Genomic DNA, 19,005 nt, shown 5'->3' with positions numbered 1-19,005 from the left:
ACGCGGTGGGTCAGTGGATAGTGTTACGGTGTGTGTATGGTGTTAATGAGTGCCATAGCAGCGGGGCTGAGCACGGAGGACTATTCTTAGCTGCCTGACTTCTTCCAGCTCCAGGAGGGTGTGTGTCTAATGTGTGTGTGTGTGTGTGTGTGTGTGTGTGTGTGTGTGTGTGTGTGTGTGTGTGTGTGTGTGTGTGTGTGTGTGTGTGTGTGTGTGTGTGTGTGTGTGTGTGTGTGTGTGTGTGTGTAGTGTGCGCCAGGCACTCTGTGTAGTGTGTTTGTGTGTGTGTGTGTCTGATGTGGCACTGAGGGAGTGAGTGAGGAGTGAAACAGAGAGAAGAGGAGAAGAAGAGAGGAGAGGAGAGGACAAGAGAGGAGAGGAGAAGAGTGGAGAGGAGAGGAGAGAGGAGAGGAGAGGTGAAGAGAAGAGAGGAGAGGAGCAGAAAGGAGAGACGAGGAGAGGAGAGGAGAGGAGAGGAATGGAGAGGAGAAGAGTGGAGAGGAGAGGAGAGGAGAGGAGAGGAGAGGAGAGGAGAAGAGAGGAAAGGGATAATGGCTGGACTAGAGGATCAGAGCATCAGCGTGGCTGGCATGACCCTGCGTGACGTCATGTCAGGGACGGAGCCAGAGGAGAGCGGGGACGAGCTGCTCCCAGGGGGACAACAGCCAGACAGCGGTGACGAGTGGGACACGGACCTAGAGGTGGACGGTAAAGCTGGGCTTAGGAGACGAGGGGATTTCTCTGACTCTGACACACACACACACACACACACACACACACACACACACACACACACACACACACACACACACACACACACACACACACACACACACACACACACACACACACACACACACACACACACACACACACACACACACACACACACACACACACACACACACACACACACACACACACAGTCACACGCAAGCACATGTACACACATACAGTTCTTAATATAGCAACTGACAGTGTACAGGAGTTGACACACAGCTGAAAATATAACGAATGCTCTTCTCTTGCGTAGGACTCAAAAATATACTACACAGGTGGTATGCTGACGAAATGGATGTCTTGGATTGACCAGAGTAATCATGTCCCATTTTTAGGTTCTGATTCGTAGTGTTTCCTTACTATTATTCATATTGTTTTCTTGTTGTTATGTTGTAAAAATTTTAAGTTGACTGTGTTAAATCTGAGAGGATGAATACAATAAGAAACCCTGATCGTCCTCTTTGATAGCAAACTGGTACAAGACATTTTCATCTGAATGTATTGGAACAAGCCTTTGTTTGACACAAATTTATTCTAGGCTGCATACACGTCTCTATTATATTCTAATGGCCTTTCAAATGCACTTTACATAGTGTGTTTCCTGGACGTTCACATTTTCACATTATTGCTCAGCGACTGTGGATGAAAAGCTGTTAATGATGAATTCTGGTGTGTTTACGCCATGTTCATTAAGGTTATTTATTTTAATTAATGTACACTGTCCATTCGTAGCCTCTTAGTGCGGATGGGGTCGCCAGCGGGCCAATTCACTATTTGCTGAAAATACTCAACTACATCATAAGAGAGCCTTAAGTAAGAGATTAAGACTAGCCATTCAAATTTTGGTGACAGTAAGGTTTAACATAGACTTTGCACGAAGGGGTTAAATAAATCGTCATATACATAGGTGTATAAAGCAGGGCTGTAGCATTCGAGTCCATTTTTCTATGGACTTGGACTTGTCTTGGACAAGCTATTAGTTGGACTCTGACTTGTCTTGGCCTCAGACACTGGTCTTGCCAAATTAGGCTTTTGGACTTGTCTGAGTTGGTCTTTTCATTTCATTTTCATTTTGTTTAGAATACTGGCCATCAAAGACTCCAAAGTGGAGCTTGAAATCCAATAACATACAAGTTTGCCTTCACATGCATGACATATACATTACCTTCAAACATCCACGTTATTGAAATTCATCTTTTTCATTGTTTAACATTGACCAAGGTGTGACTCAGACTTGACTTGGACTCTAATCTTTTTGGACTCGAACCTCTTTGAACTCAGACTTGTTTCGGACTCGACTAGTCTGGTATTGGACTCTACAAAAGTGTATCTACTTCATTACCTACAGTGGAATAATTGATAATTATAAACTGTGTAAGATTATATGATATTGTTGGAATTAAAACAGTAAGAAGAACACTTCTTTTACTTGCACTTCACACACCTCTGATTAAAAACCCACAAACCAGGGGTGGGGAACTTATGTTTCGAGGGCCATTTTATACGGCCCACAATATCATTTGAATGTTATGTAGCTTCACATGAACATATTTCGTAAAGGAATCTTAGAAATTACATTTGCAATACAATTAAGTTACAGTATATTCAGGGGACTTTGAGAAGGCTGGGTCTGTATTAAAGGCGGCTGCCAACATAGGCCTAAAGTGCAGGGGGGAGATCCCGGTTTGTGTTCATAGTATGGCCCTTGGAGGACTTTTACGGCCCTTGAAGGAATTCGAAGTGGCCCCTCGAATGAAAAAGGTTCTCCGCCCCTGCTATAAACAAATAACCTGACTTGTATCCTGACTGCTGAAATGCCCCCACTTGCCCCTCCAGACTTCAGGAAGAGGAGGCTGGTGGTGACGGCGACTGACCTCTACCTGCAGGCCTGTCAGATCGTGGGCGTCATCCCGGCCACCTACTACCTGCGTCACCTGGACCAGCCCACTCTGAACATGAACCACCACGGCCTGGGCCCCAAAGGAACCAAGGCCTTAGCCATCGCTTTAGTGGTGAGTGCAGTGGCGTGCACAGACATTTTGAGGGACAGGTGCTCAAAGACGTGCGGGGGACATGTGGAACTTCCAGATGCCTCACTAGGCTATATATTATATAGGATATATGAAGAGTTCAGATGCAAAACCCCCTAAGTGCCTTTTCAGAAAATAATCTTAATTCATTTTTATTTAATAAAAAGCGATCAAAATTACATCGTTTTAATTTTATTTATGTAATATAACTATTTATATGTATTATCAAGTACATTAATGTAAACCAAACCAACAACAGGGTTCTCTAAAAATATAGAAGTGCAGGTCTTCAGAAATGGAGTTAGGGGGTTTTGCATCTGAACTCTTCATATATTATATCGGGACATTATTGTCACATACCAATGTCAACATGAACCACAGTACGCTGTCACAAAAACTTTAAAAATGGCATTTTTGTACAGTAAGGCAAATGGACAGGTGTGTTTTAGCACCACCTCATCCCTATCGATGCACACATGGGTGAGTGTGTGGAGAGGTGGTCTGCAAATGTGTTTTCTTTAAAAATGTGTTTTCTTGAGTGGCAAGTCTGTGGTGAGTCAAGTGCAAAGAAATCCCGCACACTGTCCATTCCACCAACAAACTTTAATACAACGTTTCGGTCATCCGACCTTCTTCAGATTCTGTCTGACAACCCCCCTGGGATAACATCCTACGCACCTGCCCAACTACAGAGGTGTGCAAAAGCGTAATTGTTGAACCAAGTCTGTGGTGAGGTTATACACTACCTGTTTTGCTCCAAAAAAAGGATCATTAAGAATGGTTTTAAAGAGAGTAGGTGACATATCTTCTCGAGGGTACTATGCTTTAGTACTGAGTGTGTGGGTAGCACAGGCAAAAAAGAACTGCAGATGGGGTGGGAAATGAAAGGTTGTCGGCTTATATCAGTAAGAAAGGATGTGGGGGCTCTCCTGCCCTCTCATGTTCAGCTGACATGCTCTTCAGCAAGCAGGCTAAGCCCTCGCTCCAAGTACTGACCCCATGGCTGGATTAGCATCAGTCCTCATGTCGCTAAGCAGGCCTATCCGAAACAGCGATATAGATCAAGCATTTTGATCATAACTCATTTTAGATGACTAAAAAAGTTGTTACAGGCTTTATTATCCCCCTCTATGCCTGGTGAACCGATCCTCGCTGAAAATGCCCGGCCCCTTTTTAACTCTCAGGCCTGCCCTGACTGACCCTGAACCAGCAGTGATTGACTTTGTATAGGTGACCTTTATTCGACAGGAGAGTGAAGGGGTGACAGGACAGTGAGAGGGAGAGGGAGAGGGAGAGGGAGAGGGAGAGGGGGATGTGGCAAGGTAGGGAAATGACCCAGGCCAGACTTGATCCAGATGTGACCCCATCTGAGCCAAATGCGACCCGATCTTGAACCCGATCTGAGTCAGATGTAGGCCACAAACTGTATGTTGGGTTGGGTGTGACTAAGTGTCAACATCAACAGCTAGCACTTAGGAGGCCAGCAATACACCATACTTTACCGTAAAGCCATACGTCCTTAGGCACATAGATGAGATTAAGGATTTTATATGTAAATAGGATATGGAGAAATTAATCTGCGCTTGTATTTCCTCTTGAGTTGACTATTGCAATACCCTACTTATAGGTCTTCCCCGAAAGTCACTCAGGCAGGTGCAACTAATCCAAAATGCTGCTGCTAGAATTCTAACTAAAAGAGAAGAAACCACACCACTCCAGTATTTATGTCATTACACTGACTACCAGTGAAATTTGGAATTGAGTTTAGAACTCTTCTGATAGTCTATAAGTCACTATATGGCTTTGCCCTGAATATATTGTAGATATGCTAGAGCCACATCACCGTAATAGATGTCTTAGGTCTTCAGAGTCTCCTCTACTGGTTGTGCCTAGGGTCAAATCCAGACAGGATCAAATGGCATTTAGTCATTATGCTGCCAAATTCTGGAACCAGCTTACTGTCCAACTTAGAACTGCCCCAACAGTATCATGTTTTTAAAATAAATTAAACAGCTTTATTTTCCTCTGCCTTTGGAGATAATTACTTGTACTAGATCTACGATCTATAATACTTTCTGCAATATTTTTCACTTTCTTCTCTTTCTTCACTCTTTAGGTCATTGAATGAGAGTTATGATAACGTGCTATAAATTATATTGACTGATTGATTAACTGATACACGCATCGTAGACTCTACATTCACATAAAAAAACACGCTTTGTGAAATATATAGAGTTGATTTCCGATGGCACAGGTGGCTGATGACACCATAGGCGAATGTTGCATCATCATGTTCAAAAGATTCTCAGTGAAGACTGGATGATGAAATCCGTTTCACTTACTGTTCCAAGAAAACACTGTCCAACACGCCCACATGGCCAGGCCATGGAGGATATTGGCCGTGTAGGGGTTAAAAGGCCACTACACCATACAATTTCCTCCACTTGAGTTTTCTCAGAATAATGAATGCAAGTGTGCAAGTGGACGAAAATCATCGTTGCGCCAATGACATGAATACTAAGGCCTACGTAGGCTATGTTATCTCATCTGGACCTAACACATGATTTATACCTGATTTTACCTTTAAAAAGAAGATAAACACTTAACCAATAATACTCTTGATTTGTTTTATTGTATTCATGTTTATTATTTAAAAATGATTCTAGGTGGAATGTATGCTTACTGTCTTTGACTAATTGTCTATGTCTAATTGTATGTCTATGTCTTTGTCTGCTGGAGAAGTAAGAAACGTAATTTCAAATTCTTTGTATCACCAGTTCATGTAAAGAAATTGACAATAAAGCTGACTTGACTTGACTAAAAATTATGTTTATCAAAAATGTCTTCTTTTCTCTGTCTCTCAACTCATGTAGGGTGCATTCAGGTAAATTGGGGCACTTTTTTTTTTTTAGAAAATTCAAAAAGACTGACTCAATAAATTGCCCAAAGTTTAGTTTAGTCACTTATAATCTTCCATTTTGATGGCAAAAACAATGTGATTCATGTGAAAATTATACATTTATACAAGTTATAGTGACAGGTGTGTTTTCCTGGGTGGAAAAAATGTATTCAGGTAAAGTGGGCCACCTATTCAGGTAAAATGGGCCACCTATTAATTCTAATGGTAAAATTAAGAATTACACAAATGAAAAACTGATTTTCATATTTTTCCGTTTTTATTTTTGTTTTCAACACATCTGTTCCCAAAAAGATATCACAGCTTTATTAAAAGGGCTCCCCTGACACCTCCCTCTTCAATAATGGTCACATTGTTTTTGTAGAAAATATGAATGGAAATTCCCATAGAAAAAAAAACGGGCCAATTTACCTGAAATGAGCAGCTAAAATGAGCCGATGGGCTTTTTTTAAAAAAAATTTAAATTTTTTTTTTACATTTTTAGATATTTAAACATCACAATGTTGCCACAACTATGTTTTTCCAGATTAAATGCAAATATTCAAACCTATAAACACATCAGTTTTCTGGTGTTTATCACATCTGAAAACAGTAACATCCTTATTTTCTAGACGATTTCTTATTTTGGCAAGACTGAAAATTTACTTTCTTCTGTCACTCTCCATATGAGAGTTCCCCCTGCCCATCAAAAAAGTTTTATGCTACTCAAATGACTTTAAACAGGTAGAGTAGTAATGTTGCAACAATTTCAGTACATTTCTGGTGATTGGTCTGTAGAATTAAAAGAAATAAGACCCAATGCGTATCTGGCCCAATTTACCTGATGGCCCAATTTACCTGAATGCATAATGCATCCTAGTATTTGTAATACTTTATTTGCTCTCTCTCAGCTTACCTGTGTGTTCAGAGTGTTGGCTTTGTAATAAAATGAAAATTCAATAAATAAACAATTCAACAATAAACCAAAAAATACAGCCCTGTCCAAAGTGAGATTCAAATGGTTTCCATTGTCACAATAGGCCTACATATGTGCAATTATAAACTACACAAGGACAATCACAACAAATAAGACTTAAATACATTTTATTGCCACCACAAATGTGCAAGCATAATGGTATCATAATGCAAAAGTCTGAAGTACAAGACCAATGAGAGGGGAGTATGCAACCTGCAAGTACACAAACAAACCAACAAAAATGACAGCCAACCCCCAAAAATGATGACCAAAAAAAGAGACAGAGAGACAGATGATGTGTAGTGTGGCTTGGTCTGGTACAAGTCTGATACTAGCCACCAAGGTGTTAAGCATGGTGAAACAAGATGTCTGTTACAGTGACACTCCACTCCACTCCACTCCGCTCCGCTTCCCTCTCTGCGCCCACCCAGCTGCCTGGCACACTGCCCCGTAGTACCAGCTCTGTTGAGCCACAACACTCAGCGTTGCTACAGACGCTCCAGTTGGCATCCGAGACACTGCTGACGGATGCCCACCAAGCATGCCAAGGTGACAAGCCCTCGTCGAAGCTCGCTGAAACTCAGAGTGAGCGCATTGGGCATTTTGACACTGTACAGCAGAAGAGAGAGAGAGAGAGAGAGAGAGAGAGAGAGAGAGAGAGAGAGAGAGAGAGAGAGAGAGAGAGAGAGAGAGAGAGAGACTCAGTCTCAGTGAATGTCTGGCGACTTCATGGCAAGTCCTGGTTCTGAGGCCACCAGATCTCCTGCAGAGGAGGGTCTGACTCTTGCCTTCCATTAAGGGCTCAGAATCTTCAAACATGTATCTGAGTCTGACTCTCTTACACACACACACACACACAGTGGTGTAGTCTACGTAGAACGCAGGAATACGCAGTATACCCACCTGAAAATGTGAGGGATTTCAGTATACCCACCTAAATTGATTGAATCAGTTTTTAGAATAGCACAGCATACCGATCACAAAAAAGGCTCAAATAGTATTTGACTCAATGTTGAAACAGTAGATCTGATTGTAACAAATGAGATACATGAACTAATAATGATGGTATGTGCACCCCTCCCGCCCTAAAAAAAAAGAACACTTCGCTCAACACAGTAGACTTGCATGTAGCAGTGCATTGTAGAGCTGGGCCTATCTGGCCCTGGATTCACTTCGCTGCTCAAAAGAAAGCAAGGCAGAACTTAGTAGAGTAGAGTAGAGTAGAGTAGAGTAGAGTATCATTCAGAACTTGAAGTGAGGTTGTAAATACTATGGTACCATCTCTTCGTCTGTTTTTCTTGCCCATGTTCTGAAGAAAGAAGTTGGCCTGAGATGAGGGCCTTGCGCCTGTAGAAAGAGATGTAATGGCGATAACTCAAACTTAGCTTACAAGCACTGATCACCCAGAGCCGCCTATAAACCCTGAAAACGGCACCCCCTTGTGGCCAGACAATGCCTCTGTCTTTGTTGTGGGCTGGCGTTAGAGCACATACTGTAAATAACATAACATAACATAACATAACATAACATAACATAACATAACATAACATAACATAACATAACATACAAAGATTAATGCTATCTGATATTGAGCTAAAACAAAACAAAAATATGACTGTTAAGGGTGTAAAACTACAAACATAGTGGTGCTGAATCACTGCCTATTTTTGTCCCCAATTGTTTTATTTCCCCACAGTCGGACATTAATATCACGGATCTGGAGCTGGAGGACAATGGCATCCTGGCAGAGGGGGTGGGCTATCTGGCGGAGATGATGAAGGAAAACTTTTATATCCAGAGGATGGTAAGAATGTCCGTCCCACATGCAGCATGCCTACACACACATTGGTTACTTTCTACCGCACCATGCTGTATTATATTATATTATATTATATTATATTATATTACATTACATTACATTACATTATATTATATTATATTATATTATATTATATTATATTATATTATATTATATTGTATTATATTATGTACTACTCTGTTGGGTAAGGAGCAATAGAGCAAAATGGGGCGTAGAGAAATGGACAGAGCGATTCGGGGAAGAGGAGAAGGAGGAAAAGGAGAGGGGAGAGAGAGAGAGAGAGAGAGAGAGAGTGAGAGAGAGTGTGTGTGAGAGAGAGAGAGAGAGAGAGAGAGAGAGAGAGAGAGAGAGAGAGAGAGAGAGAGAGAGAGAGAGAGAGAGGCTGTCAGACAGACAACAGACAGGCAGACAGACAGGCAGAAATATTTATTGTGATACAACCTGACGCAATATCTAAAAAGGACGAGAAGGGGCAGATTTGCAAAAGTTTTGAGCTGAAAGGATGTTGGATGCTGATTTCAGTGAGAGGCAAGACACAGACACCAAAAAAAGAGATGCACCTACATTAATCTGATTTAGCACAATGACATAGAATTCATAGAATACAGAAGAATTAGAAGTGAAGGAAACTCAGTGACAATAATAATAACCCAGATCTCACAAACTAAATATAGTAAAATAGTAGTAAAATGGATATGAGAACAGATGTCTTGCTCAAGTTAACTAGTGTGTGCTCTTTCCTCTAGAATCTTTCCTACAACAACCTGCAGACAGATGGTGCTGAGAATGTTGCCAAAATGCTGATGGAGGACACCGCCATCAAAGTCCTCAAACTGTCAGGTATCCTGAACCAAGCACCCCAACATCCATCTGCAGATACATACTGTAGAGCAGTGGCTCTTAATCTGGGTTCGGGCATCCCCCCGGGGTGTACAGAATTTAGCTGAGGTTGTGACCAAAATTCTGCGATTATGATTAGGCCAAATCAAAACCAAAGTAAAACCTGTTTTGGTCCCGACCTGCCAGGTAGGTGGGGGAATTAATTAACTAGTGCTCTCCCCCATCCTGAGGTACCTTGAGCATGCTACCGTCCCGCCACACTCGTTCAAGGGTGCAGCCCCCAATGGCGCCGAATAGTTTCGCAGAGTTTACTTTGATCTTTCATTTAATTCCGAATTGTGAAGTGTTTACATGTCTTTTTTTTTAAGCGGAATTAAGCTTTATTCTGAATTAAAGGAGTTTCTAAATTCAATGATTCATGTAAATGTAACCATTAAGGTATTGATTGATGTCTCACCCAAGAATCACTGTAATAAATCACTTAAATAATTTTTACTGCGTATGTACGTGTAGAGCAGTGGTCTCCAACTATTTTTTTTCAAGGGCCAAATTATGTAGACCAAGTTAGGCTGCGGGCCAAATCAAAGCCCCAACGCAAAGAGAAACAAGTTAGATATCTGGATACAGATTTTCACTTTTCCATTTTACCTTCTTGTCAATGTCTGTTAGACTGTAAGCATAAGATCTAACCCTCTGTGAATGCTTTGGAGGAATATGACCCGCTGAAGTTTTAGTGATCAAAAATCACACACTATATTTTCATTTGTTCTGACCTTATGGCGGGCCAAATGTTTGCCATGCCCGGGCCGGATTTGGCCTGCAGGTCTTTGTTTGGAGACCAAGGGTGTAGAGGTTTGGGTTGGGGGTCCGCGGCTTGTCTTGGGGCACAGGTAAGGGGGTGCTTTAAGAAAAAAGTTAAGACCCACTGCAGTAGATTGTCTGACTTGCTGTAAAATTTTTAGACTGCTTTTATTTGTTCGCAGGAAATGGATTTGTCGACGAAGCATCTAAATACTTTGCAGATGCCTTGGCGGTAAGTTTGAAATGGAAGCATATTAATGATCAATAGATAAGCTATATTTTGAACCACTGTACTCGCACCTATACTACTACCTGTGTAATTGCACCTATAAAAGGGGAGTAGAAATGCCCTGCCGGGACACAAACCCAGTTCTTCTGGGGTATCATGGGGCTCTGACCACCATAGAAATCTTTGGTATGACAGTCAAAGACTCACAGTGCACCCATAATCCCAGTGATGGCCACTCCATCACACTGACTTCCCCTTCAGGAAGAGGATCTGCACGCTTCACACACTCTTGGTGTCCCTCATGCACCACGTACTTCTCCAATTCCAGGATGAACCACAATCCACGCTGGGGTCCCTCACACCAGAGTAATCAATCCAATGACCTCACAGCCGGTCATCCCAGTTGTGAGACTATTTGTAGCTAAAGGAAGTAGAGTTGCCCTGCTGGTGTAGTGGTCAGAGACCCAGTTTAGAACCCAAAAAGTCCAGGTTTGAGTCCTGGCAGGGGAAGTCTAATCCCTTATCTCATCTAATTTTACGGGCATAATTTCAAGATGTTGACCAAATCACTTCCCAGAATTGTCCAGGTATTTTTATTTCTGCAACCATTGGATTAATTGATATAATCAAAGAAACCACACTTCACAGGGAAAAATAATGACTAATACCTCTTTTCCACTGCCGGTTTTCCGGTAGGCCTACAGCTCGACACAGCGCGACTCGGCCGCCACTTTTTGCTCTTCGATTGAGTTGTATATTGCCCAATCAAAAAGCAAAAAGTGGCGGCCAAGTCGCGCTGTAGGCCTACCAGAAAACGGGCATTGGAAAAGAGTCTTAAGTGAACCATGATGTTCACCATGCTTCTTCTAAGAAAATGAAAAGTACACCTCAGTTCTTTTTCCTTTCGATCTTTTCTCAGACCCATTTCCAGGTGAAATCGCTTGATCTTAGCCATAATCAGTTCTGTGAGAACGAGCACCTTGGCCACATGTTGGGTAAGAGACTTCAAAATTGCATATATAATAAGAATTCAAAATTGTCATTTTAAGATGCAGGAACATAATTATTAATAAATTAGGTTAACGATCTTGTAATGGAAAGACATAAAATAGTAGAATAAAAATATCGAAATGATCAGAGAAAGACCAAGGAATCTAGTCATGATGATGATGATGATGATATGATGATGATGAAAATTATAATTCTTATTATTCCTACCTGCGGATTTACAGCCAGTAATGAGAGCCTGGAGACACTGAATCTGAGCTGGAACTTCCTACGCATGGGTGGGGCAGTGGCACTCTGCAATGGGCTGAAGGTACAGTATACAGTACATTGTTTGGGCAGGAAACTATGGGGGAGTGCCAGGAAAGTACTGGAGGAGAGAGATGGGGGAAGTATCAAGGAAGGAATGGAACCTGGGTCACTGGATTTATGGTATAGCGCCTTGTGCCTGGTATAGCCCCACAGAATATAGAATAGAATATATTTTTATTTGTCATTATAACAAGTACAACACATTGAGCATTCTTCCATTATTGAAGCAATAATTAATTATAAATGAACTAATTCATTAACTAAGTTAGAAAGGTATAAAACTATGCTTTGGTTGCAGTGCAGTAATGGCCGCTGGGTTAAAGCTATTAAAAGCTAAAACAGCCAGAATGGTCCTGCGCATGATAAAATTAAATATAAAACAATTAATTGCGTGGCTATAGTGAATAGCGACTCAAGCATCCCCTCTGTTGTACAAAACAATTAAAAAAAATAAATTCAATAAAAAAGCAAATGCAAATCTTGTATCAGGAAAATGGGCTACTTTTATGGCATGCGCCTTACATAAAAAGGAACAGAAGACATAGTCCACTTTTATCATGTGGTAGGCTTCCACATAAGATTTGCACAGTCATAGTGAATGAATCAGTTGGTATGTTTCATAGTAAAATATTTATTTCCTGTTTTGTATGTGTATGCGTGCAGGTGAACGTGACCCTGAAGCACCTGGACCTGTCCCATAACGGTTTCGGCAATGAGGGCGCCCAGGCAGTAGGGGACGCCCTGCGCCACAACAACACCCTGCTCTCCCTGGACCTCTCCAGCAACCGCATCACCGACCAGGCGCTCCGCCTACTCTGCCACGGCCTGGCCGTCAACGACTCACTCAGGGTGCTCCGGGTAGGCTAGAGCAGTACAGCCTAATCAAGCTGAATCACGGCAGACACATGTTTATTTGTTTCCCCCCCTGAAAATCTTTAATTCAGAACTGAATAACTTCAGACAGATTGTTTTTTCCTGTTCATTTGTTTGTTATTTTCAGAGAATGCAGAATCAGTTTGGAAAGGGGTTCCTTTGGGTAGGCTACAGCTACAGTATATCCAGTGCTCAATTCAGTCAGATGGGTTTTTTTCTGTTTGTTATTTTCATAGAATCCATAATCAGTTCAGAAAGGGGCCCTTTCAGATAGTTAATAGTTATTTTGAAAAGGCTTCAAATTAGTGTGTGTGGCCAAGGGCAGTCTTTACTATACCTTCAGTTAATGATGGATGCATTAGTTTTTTTTCTTCTTTTTAAAATGTGTTTATTATTTTCAGTGAATACCGAAGCAGTTTGGAAAGAGGACCTTTCAAGTAGTAAATTGAGCATTTTGAAAGCAACCCATAATAATTGCTTGAATGAATGACCCAGTGCATATGTTAGAGCTAGAATTATAAAGTGCAACTTATTTATTACCAGCACGGAGCTGTGCATAGTAATTGAGCAATAAATAAGGTGGCTAAGAACATTTTAGAAGTTACTGTTTAGTAATTGAGTGAGAGTAGTCTTTGGGCACTGAAACTTCTGCAGTTGTTTACCAAACTTTGAATCTGTGTCAGAGATCCCTGCTTTGTGTGTACACTGTAAACTTCACCAGTACAGAAGCCACATCAAATTACAGGCTAGATTTTGGTACTTGCCCTAAAGGCATACCAGATTGAATGTGTTCCTCATTTGCTGCATTGTAGCAAGTTGATGTCATTTACTCTCTCGCGTGCTCCAGTGACTGCATATGCAAGCAATTACAGACAGCAGACTATTGATGTGACCCAGTACTGTTACTAGACTTTATGCCGGCATGAAAATGGCCAGCACCACTGTCCTTGCTTGCACTACATGCTGGTCTATGGAGAATGTCCAAGGCTGCATAAGGGAACCAGCCACTGACCTCCATACGGCAAAACACATTGTAAACATTATTCTACAGTACATGAACAATATGTATATAAGACTGTTGAACTGTTTGGTGTGCCCATGTTTAAAATGTTCCGATTGTTTTAACCATATTTTAAATGGAAATGCCATATCATTTCCTAGCTGCTCCAAAACCCTATAACATCTGGAGGCACCTTACTGCTGCTCACCACCATAAGGAACAACCCCAAATCAGGCCTGGAGGTCCTGGACATTTCGGTGAGTTGTTCAAAATATCGTTCCCATTTGATTGTTACATACAGTATAGTATGTTCCATTTTGAATTTGTTGCAATTTTACATTAAACTTAACATGTTTCAATGCACAACAGAATGTATTCAGTCACCTAGTATATGCACTGCACTGGAGCAAATTGTAAAACCTAAAGCTTTGCCAGCTTGTACTCTAGTTACACAGTGTGTGTGTGTGTGTGTGTGTGTGTGTGTGTGTGTGTGTGTGTGTGTGTGTGTGTGTGTGTGTGTGTGTGTGTGTGTGAAGACATTAGTGGTGAGCGAGGCCTTTGTGGAGCTGCTGGAGAGTGTGCGTCAGGATCATCCGGCGCTGGAGGTCCACTACCAGGGAGTCGCCGGCTACTTCAGCCGCGGCCGCAAGCTCGACCCCATCCAGACGCTTCAGGTACAGCCGTTCATCTTCTGTGCTTTGAAACACTTTGCGCATCGAGATATACATCTTATACCAAGAAAACACACACACACACACCCACACATGCACGCAGTTGCACACACACGTGCGTGCACACACGTGCACACACACAAACTTCAACCAGTATGGTAAAACAAATTTGTCTTGTGCATAAGGCAACGCGCAATAAAAATTCTAAAAATGTATTATGTCTCCAGAAAATACTTGCAGAACGCACTCAGAGCCTTGCAGACTTCTTCAGGAAAATAGACAAGGACGGAAGCATGAGGGTGCACGCTTCGGACCTCAAGAAGGCCATACAGGTACTGCTGTCTTTGGACAAAAGAACTAGAAAGTTTGATAATAGGCTGAATATCAACATAGACTGACAGTGTTAGAGCCATTTTCTATGTTTTAAGTAAAATGTTTATTTATGTACATAGATTTTGTATTTAGAATTAATATTTAGCAGAATTACAGAATTTTGGATACTTATGAAGTATTGTATATATTTAGTGTTGTACGAATTTCATTTTGTAATTTTGTAGTTTTACCTAGACACTAGTTACTGTGGTGCATTTTGATTGGCTGCTGATATTAATATAAAACCGTCAGGACGCATGAAGAACGTCAGTGTAGAAGCCACGAACCATAGGAGCATCACAGTCTTTTGACCGTCACATTTCAGTTATTACTTAGATAGGAGTTAGGATTCATCTTTTGTTTTGTATGATTTTAAGTTACTATAAAGAAAGACATCAAACTTAAGTTTTGGACTCCAGACTTTTATTTCTGTTTTGTGTCGCGTCCGAAAGTAACTTTGAGGTTCATGGCTAGTGAGTCACCTGCACTCACAGACAGAACACCTGGCTATATAAAGTGAATTCGGCATTGGGAGGCAATTGTGAAAATCAGAGTTTATGCAACGTCCTATGCGGACACATGACAGAATATGTAAGGTCATTGTATGTATGTGTATGTCTACCACAGCAAGAGAAGATACCCCTTGACTGCTACAGCATCGAGGTGTTGATTCAGAAGCTGGGGGCTGATAAAGCAGGCATGATAGATTACAGGTACGTCAGCATTGGCCTTTGACAAATAACAGTGTACTGTATGTGGGAGACTCTTTTTGTTGCACATTTACAAGAAATAATGTACTGTATGTTCCAACATGACCTTTTAAACTTTCAACCACCATGTGTACTTCTACTTTCAATAATATGGCTTATTTCCCCTTTAGCTCGCAGTCTTAGGGGAGGGAAACTGTAGCTACAGTCCCCATCAATGCAGCAGAGACCACAATGGTACCAAGTCATGGGGAAGAGCGGAGTACAGTTTCATTGGCTGAAAAGAAGCAAACTAAACCAAAATATCTTAACCAGTAGTCTGTCAGTCACTGTGTTTACCAGTCATTCGTTGCACGAGTCAGTATTATGAGAAAACTTAAAATGTACTAGCTTTGTGCAGGGATGCCAAACTCAGGTCCGAGGGCCAAATCTGGTCTGCAGTCATTTTATTCAGCCCGAACATTGAGACATGAACATGAAATGTGGCGTCACAGGAATATGAGTGGGCCCAGGCCAATGAAACAGCTCACACTCATGCAACACAATATGTGCAGGCACATTTGAACTAGCATGATTGGAAAGAGTGTGTCTGAAATTTAACAATGAGTATGCACACAAAAGTTTAGTCATGTTTTAAGATAAATGTTAAGTTTGGCCCACAACTTTGTTACAGATTTCGATTTTGGCCCTCCGTCAATTTGAGTTCGACACCCAGCCTTAGTGGTTAAAATTTCTTGAGATCATATCAGCATACATGTGGCTATAATTTTCCAGGTGTCATGAAATATTTCCTGTGAATGTTCAGAAGGTTGAAGTTGAAATGGGGAGGGATCAAACTAAACAGACCTCAACTCAATGGCTGGATCTCAAATGGCGCACTTGTGCACTTCGGGTACTATGTTTCAGTGCGTAACTAATTCGCTACGCACTGAAACCTGAACACTAAAGTGCAGAAGTGCGCCATTTGAGATTCAGCCAATGTCTTCAGAACGAACGGCACGAAAAGTATCTGTCAAAAACCCCTTTGTTAATTAGATGTATGTCTACTTCATAAATGAAATGGGCAGGGAGTGGGACGCCTATACTGAAAAAAAAACCTATATGCCTACTATAGAATCTAAGGAAGTATGAAATAACTGCTCCCCGTCACTAGAATTTAGCCCTTAAAGGCTATTAAAATCATGCTACGCTCATCATGCTACCCCTTAATACCAACTGCATGTCTCAGGCCCTGTTGAATTTATTACGAGATCCCATGTTTGATGTGACACCTGCCCACTTGGCGATGAAATACTATACAAACCCACCGTCCACCACTCAGGGCTAAAGGGCTATTAGCGCCTGACTGCAAGCCATTTGTGGTTGGAACGTCATATGAGAAAACAGGGTTCAAAGGATTTCCCAATTCAAATCCTCACGACCACCTTCCCTCCACCAAAGCATAGACAGTCATGGGTAAACAGACATGGGTAAGCGGTTAGGGTGTCAGACTTGTAGCCAAAAGTTTGCCGGTTCGACTCCCAGCCTGCTAGGTTGGTGGGGGGAGTAATTAACCATTGCTCTCCCTCATCCTCCTCCATAACTGAGGTACCCTGAGGATAGAACCACCCCGCTGAATTGCTCCCTTGGGGCACCATTGGGGGCTGCCACCTTGCACGAGTGAGGCATAAATGCAATTCCGTTGTGTGCAGTGTGCACCTGTGTGCTGCTGCTGGAGTGCTGCTTCACAATGACAATGGGAGTTGAAGTTTCTCAGGTGGACTTTCACTAACTGGGAGGTGAAGATTCAAAAACCAAACACTTATCTCTCAAGAATTCAGTTCCAAAGACATGATGATTTGAAGTGACTTGAGAGTCTCTGGGGCAGTGTTTCAATTGTCACTTGTTGATTAATTATGTAAGTTTTAAGCGAAACCATCAGAATCATAACAGGCTTTTGACTGGAATCACAAATATCCTTGGTGTGGTGTCCGATGTGCCTTGGTGGAACTTCATAGCAGTTATAAAACCTTGGCCATAAGACTGGACACGTTTCTGCTTCTCCCATTCCAGTCTTGTCCCTATAGGCCGCGGCTCCACAGCGTCATTACACCCCACTGTTCTCCGCATCCTCAGCCAGTTGCTCACAAGTGATTCACCGGCCCTATCTGCATCACACATGAAGTGAACAGAAAAATAAAGCCATGATGTACCCACAAACACAATAACAGCACGGTTTAGGTAAATTAGCCCTGTGATGTCGCTCATTTGGCAGCGCTCCGTTCCAAATGGCCATCTTTCATCTTGCTGTGCACAAAGACTTGAAGGTCCCTGGCATTATTTCCAATGCGCCCATCTGTATTCAAACATCAGGCCATTTCAAGACACGACAGCAAAACACAAACAAAAACAAAAACAGCCCCCCAACCCCGAAACAGATATCTATGCACCTTGCCAATTAAAACAATTTCTGGGCTGTGCTAATGGAATCTTGAGTGGCAATAAAAGTAAATAAATAAATTAGAAAGGCCCATCGTGCTTTTGTTTCTGCTATTCATGCCCATTACAATCTCCTTCATTTTCATGGTAATCTGACGTTTGGAGCATTTCATTTTTGGGGGGGAGGGACGATGGATGGTTTTTTTTTTTTTGGAGGGGGCTGAGGGGTTAGTGTTTCTATAATGAAGCCCATGTTCTCAGGGTTCGAGCTCCCCACCAATGGCACTGGCATTGTTCAGACGCTGTGTGTAGGTGCTGGCAAAGAAACAAAGATCCTCATTAGGAGAGCATTGTTCCTTCACGGGTAGGAAGGTAAACAGAAGCGGCCCACAGCCGTCCGCTGTAGTAGCAACAGCTGCACACTCTCGAGAAAAAGAAAAAAGAAGGGGGCTTTTGTGGGCCCACAACGACGACGACGCAGGAAGCGTCAGGCAGCCAAGCAGCCCCCCCAAGACTCTTGTCAGGGACGCTTCAATGGCTGTGAATCATCTTCCAAAAGGCGTGGAGTAGTAATTAGCTTGGACAAACATCAACCCTCTGCACTAATGCTTTGGGTCTCCGTTCGGTCGATTTGGGTAAAGAGCACGCCTCTCCCGGTCAGGATAAGATGTTGCAGGAGGTTGAAGGCTTGGATGAATGTTTCAAAAACAGCCAACAGTAAGCAAGGGTGAGTTTGAAATGTCTTAGGAAGTGGTGCAGTGTGTGTATTTTAAAGGATTCTCTGTCAATATTCACAAAAGATCAAGATCAACTCTAGAGCATGATTCTCCTTCTCACAGTTCCTTTAAGGAGTAATTACGTGATGACCTTTTGGCATCAGTAAATGTTGATACTACATTGAACTAGTGCATCATAGAAAACTGAAAGAAACAGAAGAAATGTCTGTAACAAAGCTAAATGTGTAAATAAAAACTAATTTAGGACACAGATTTACATAAAACTAGGGCTTTTAATGTTGAAATTGGATGTTTAAATAGCAACAATGTACTGAATACAACGGATAAAAGATATCAAAGCGATAGTCGGTACCAGGGAAAGGAGCTAGTTGTGCGTTTCAAAACATGACCCCTGACATCTTCAGGGGCTTATACTAAAAAGCTGGTTTTCTTTCATAATAACATGCGGACTCCAGGCTCTTCTATTAGATGATTTACCTCGTAACTGAACTTGGTTTACTCCTGAACCAGCTTTATAGTATAGGTCCCAGATCAATCAT

General features: G+C 41.9%; 1 protein-coding gene across 1 annotated transcript; it reads left to right on the top strand.

Moving 5' to 3' along the window:
• Positions 1-501: 501 nt before the first annotated feature.
• On the top strand, positions 502-15,622 carry LOC134468903 (leucine-rich repeat-containing protein 74A-like). The gene is made up of 13 exons (XM_063222831.1): positions 502-708; positions 2,617-2,792; positions 8,379-8,486; positions 9,248-9,341; positions 10,325-10,374; positions 11,291-11,366; positions 11,604-11,689; positions 12,352-12,546; positions 13,723-13,818; positions 14,098-14,235; positions 14,460-14,564; positions 15,232-15,317; positions 15,485-15,622. Exons 1-13 carry the CDS (start codon positions 552-554, stop codon positions 15,495-15,497), a joined length of 1,380 nt encoding a protein of 459 aa, XP_063078901.1. The 5' UTR covers positions 502-551; the 3' UTR covers positions 15,498-15,622.
• Positions 15,623-19,005: the final 3,383 nt, after the last annotated feature.

Source organism: Engraulis encrasicolus, chromosome 18 (assembly GCF_034702125.1).
Source record: "Engraulis encrasicolus isolate BLACKSEA-1 chromosome 18, IST_EnEncr_1.0, whole genome shotgun sequence".
NCBI lineage: Eukaryota > Metazoa > Chordata > Actinopteri > Clupeiformes > Engraulidae > Engraulis > Engraulis encrasicolus.
The sequence above is the reverse complement of the archived record's forward strand: the minus strand, read 5'-3'. Positions and strand labels throughout refer to the sequence as shown.

Bases quoted from the DNA above. Each gene is read 5' to 3' on its own strand.
- LOC134468903 (XM_063222831.1), top strand. From the start codon at position 552: ATGGCTGGACTAGAGGATCAGAGCATCAGCGTGGCTGGCATGACCCTG. The intron at 11,367-11,603 runs GTAAGAGACTTC...GCGGATTTACAG, and splicing joins GCACCTTGGCCACATGTTGG to CCAGTAATGAGAGCCTGGAG. The intron at 14,565-15,231 runs GTACTGCTGTCT...TGTCTACCACAG, and splicing joins ACCTCAAGAAGGCCATACAG to CAAGAGAAGATACCCCTTGA.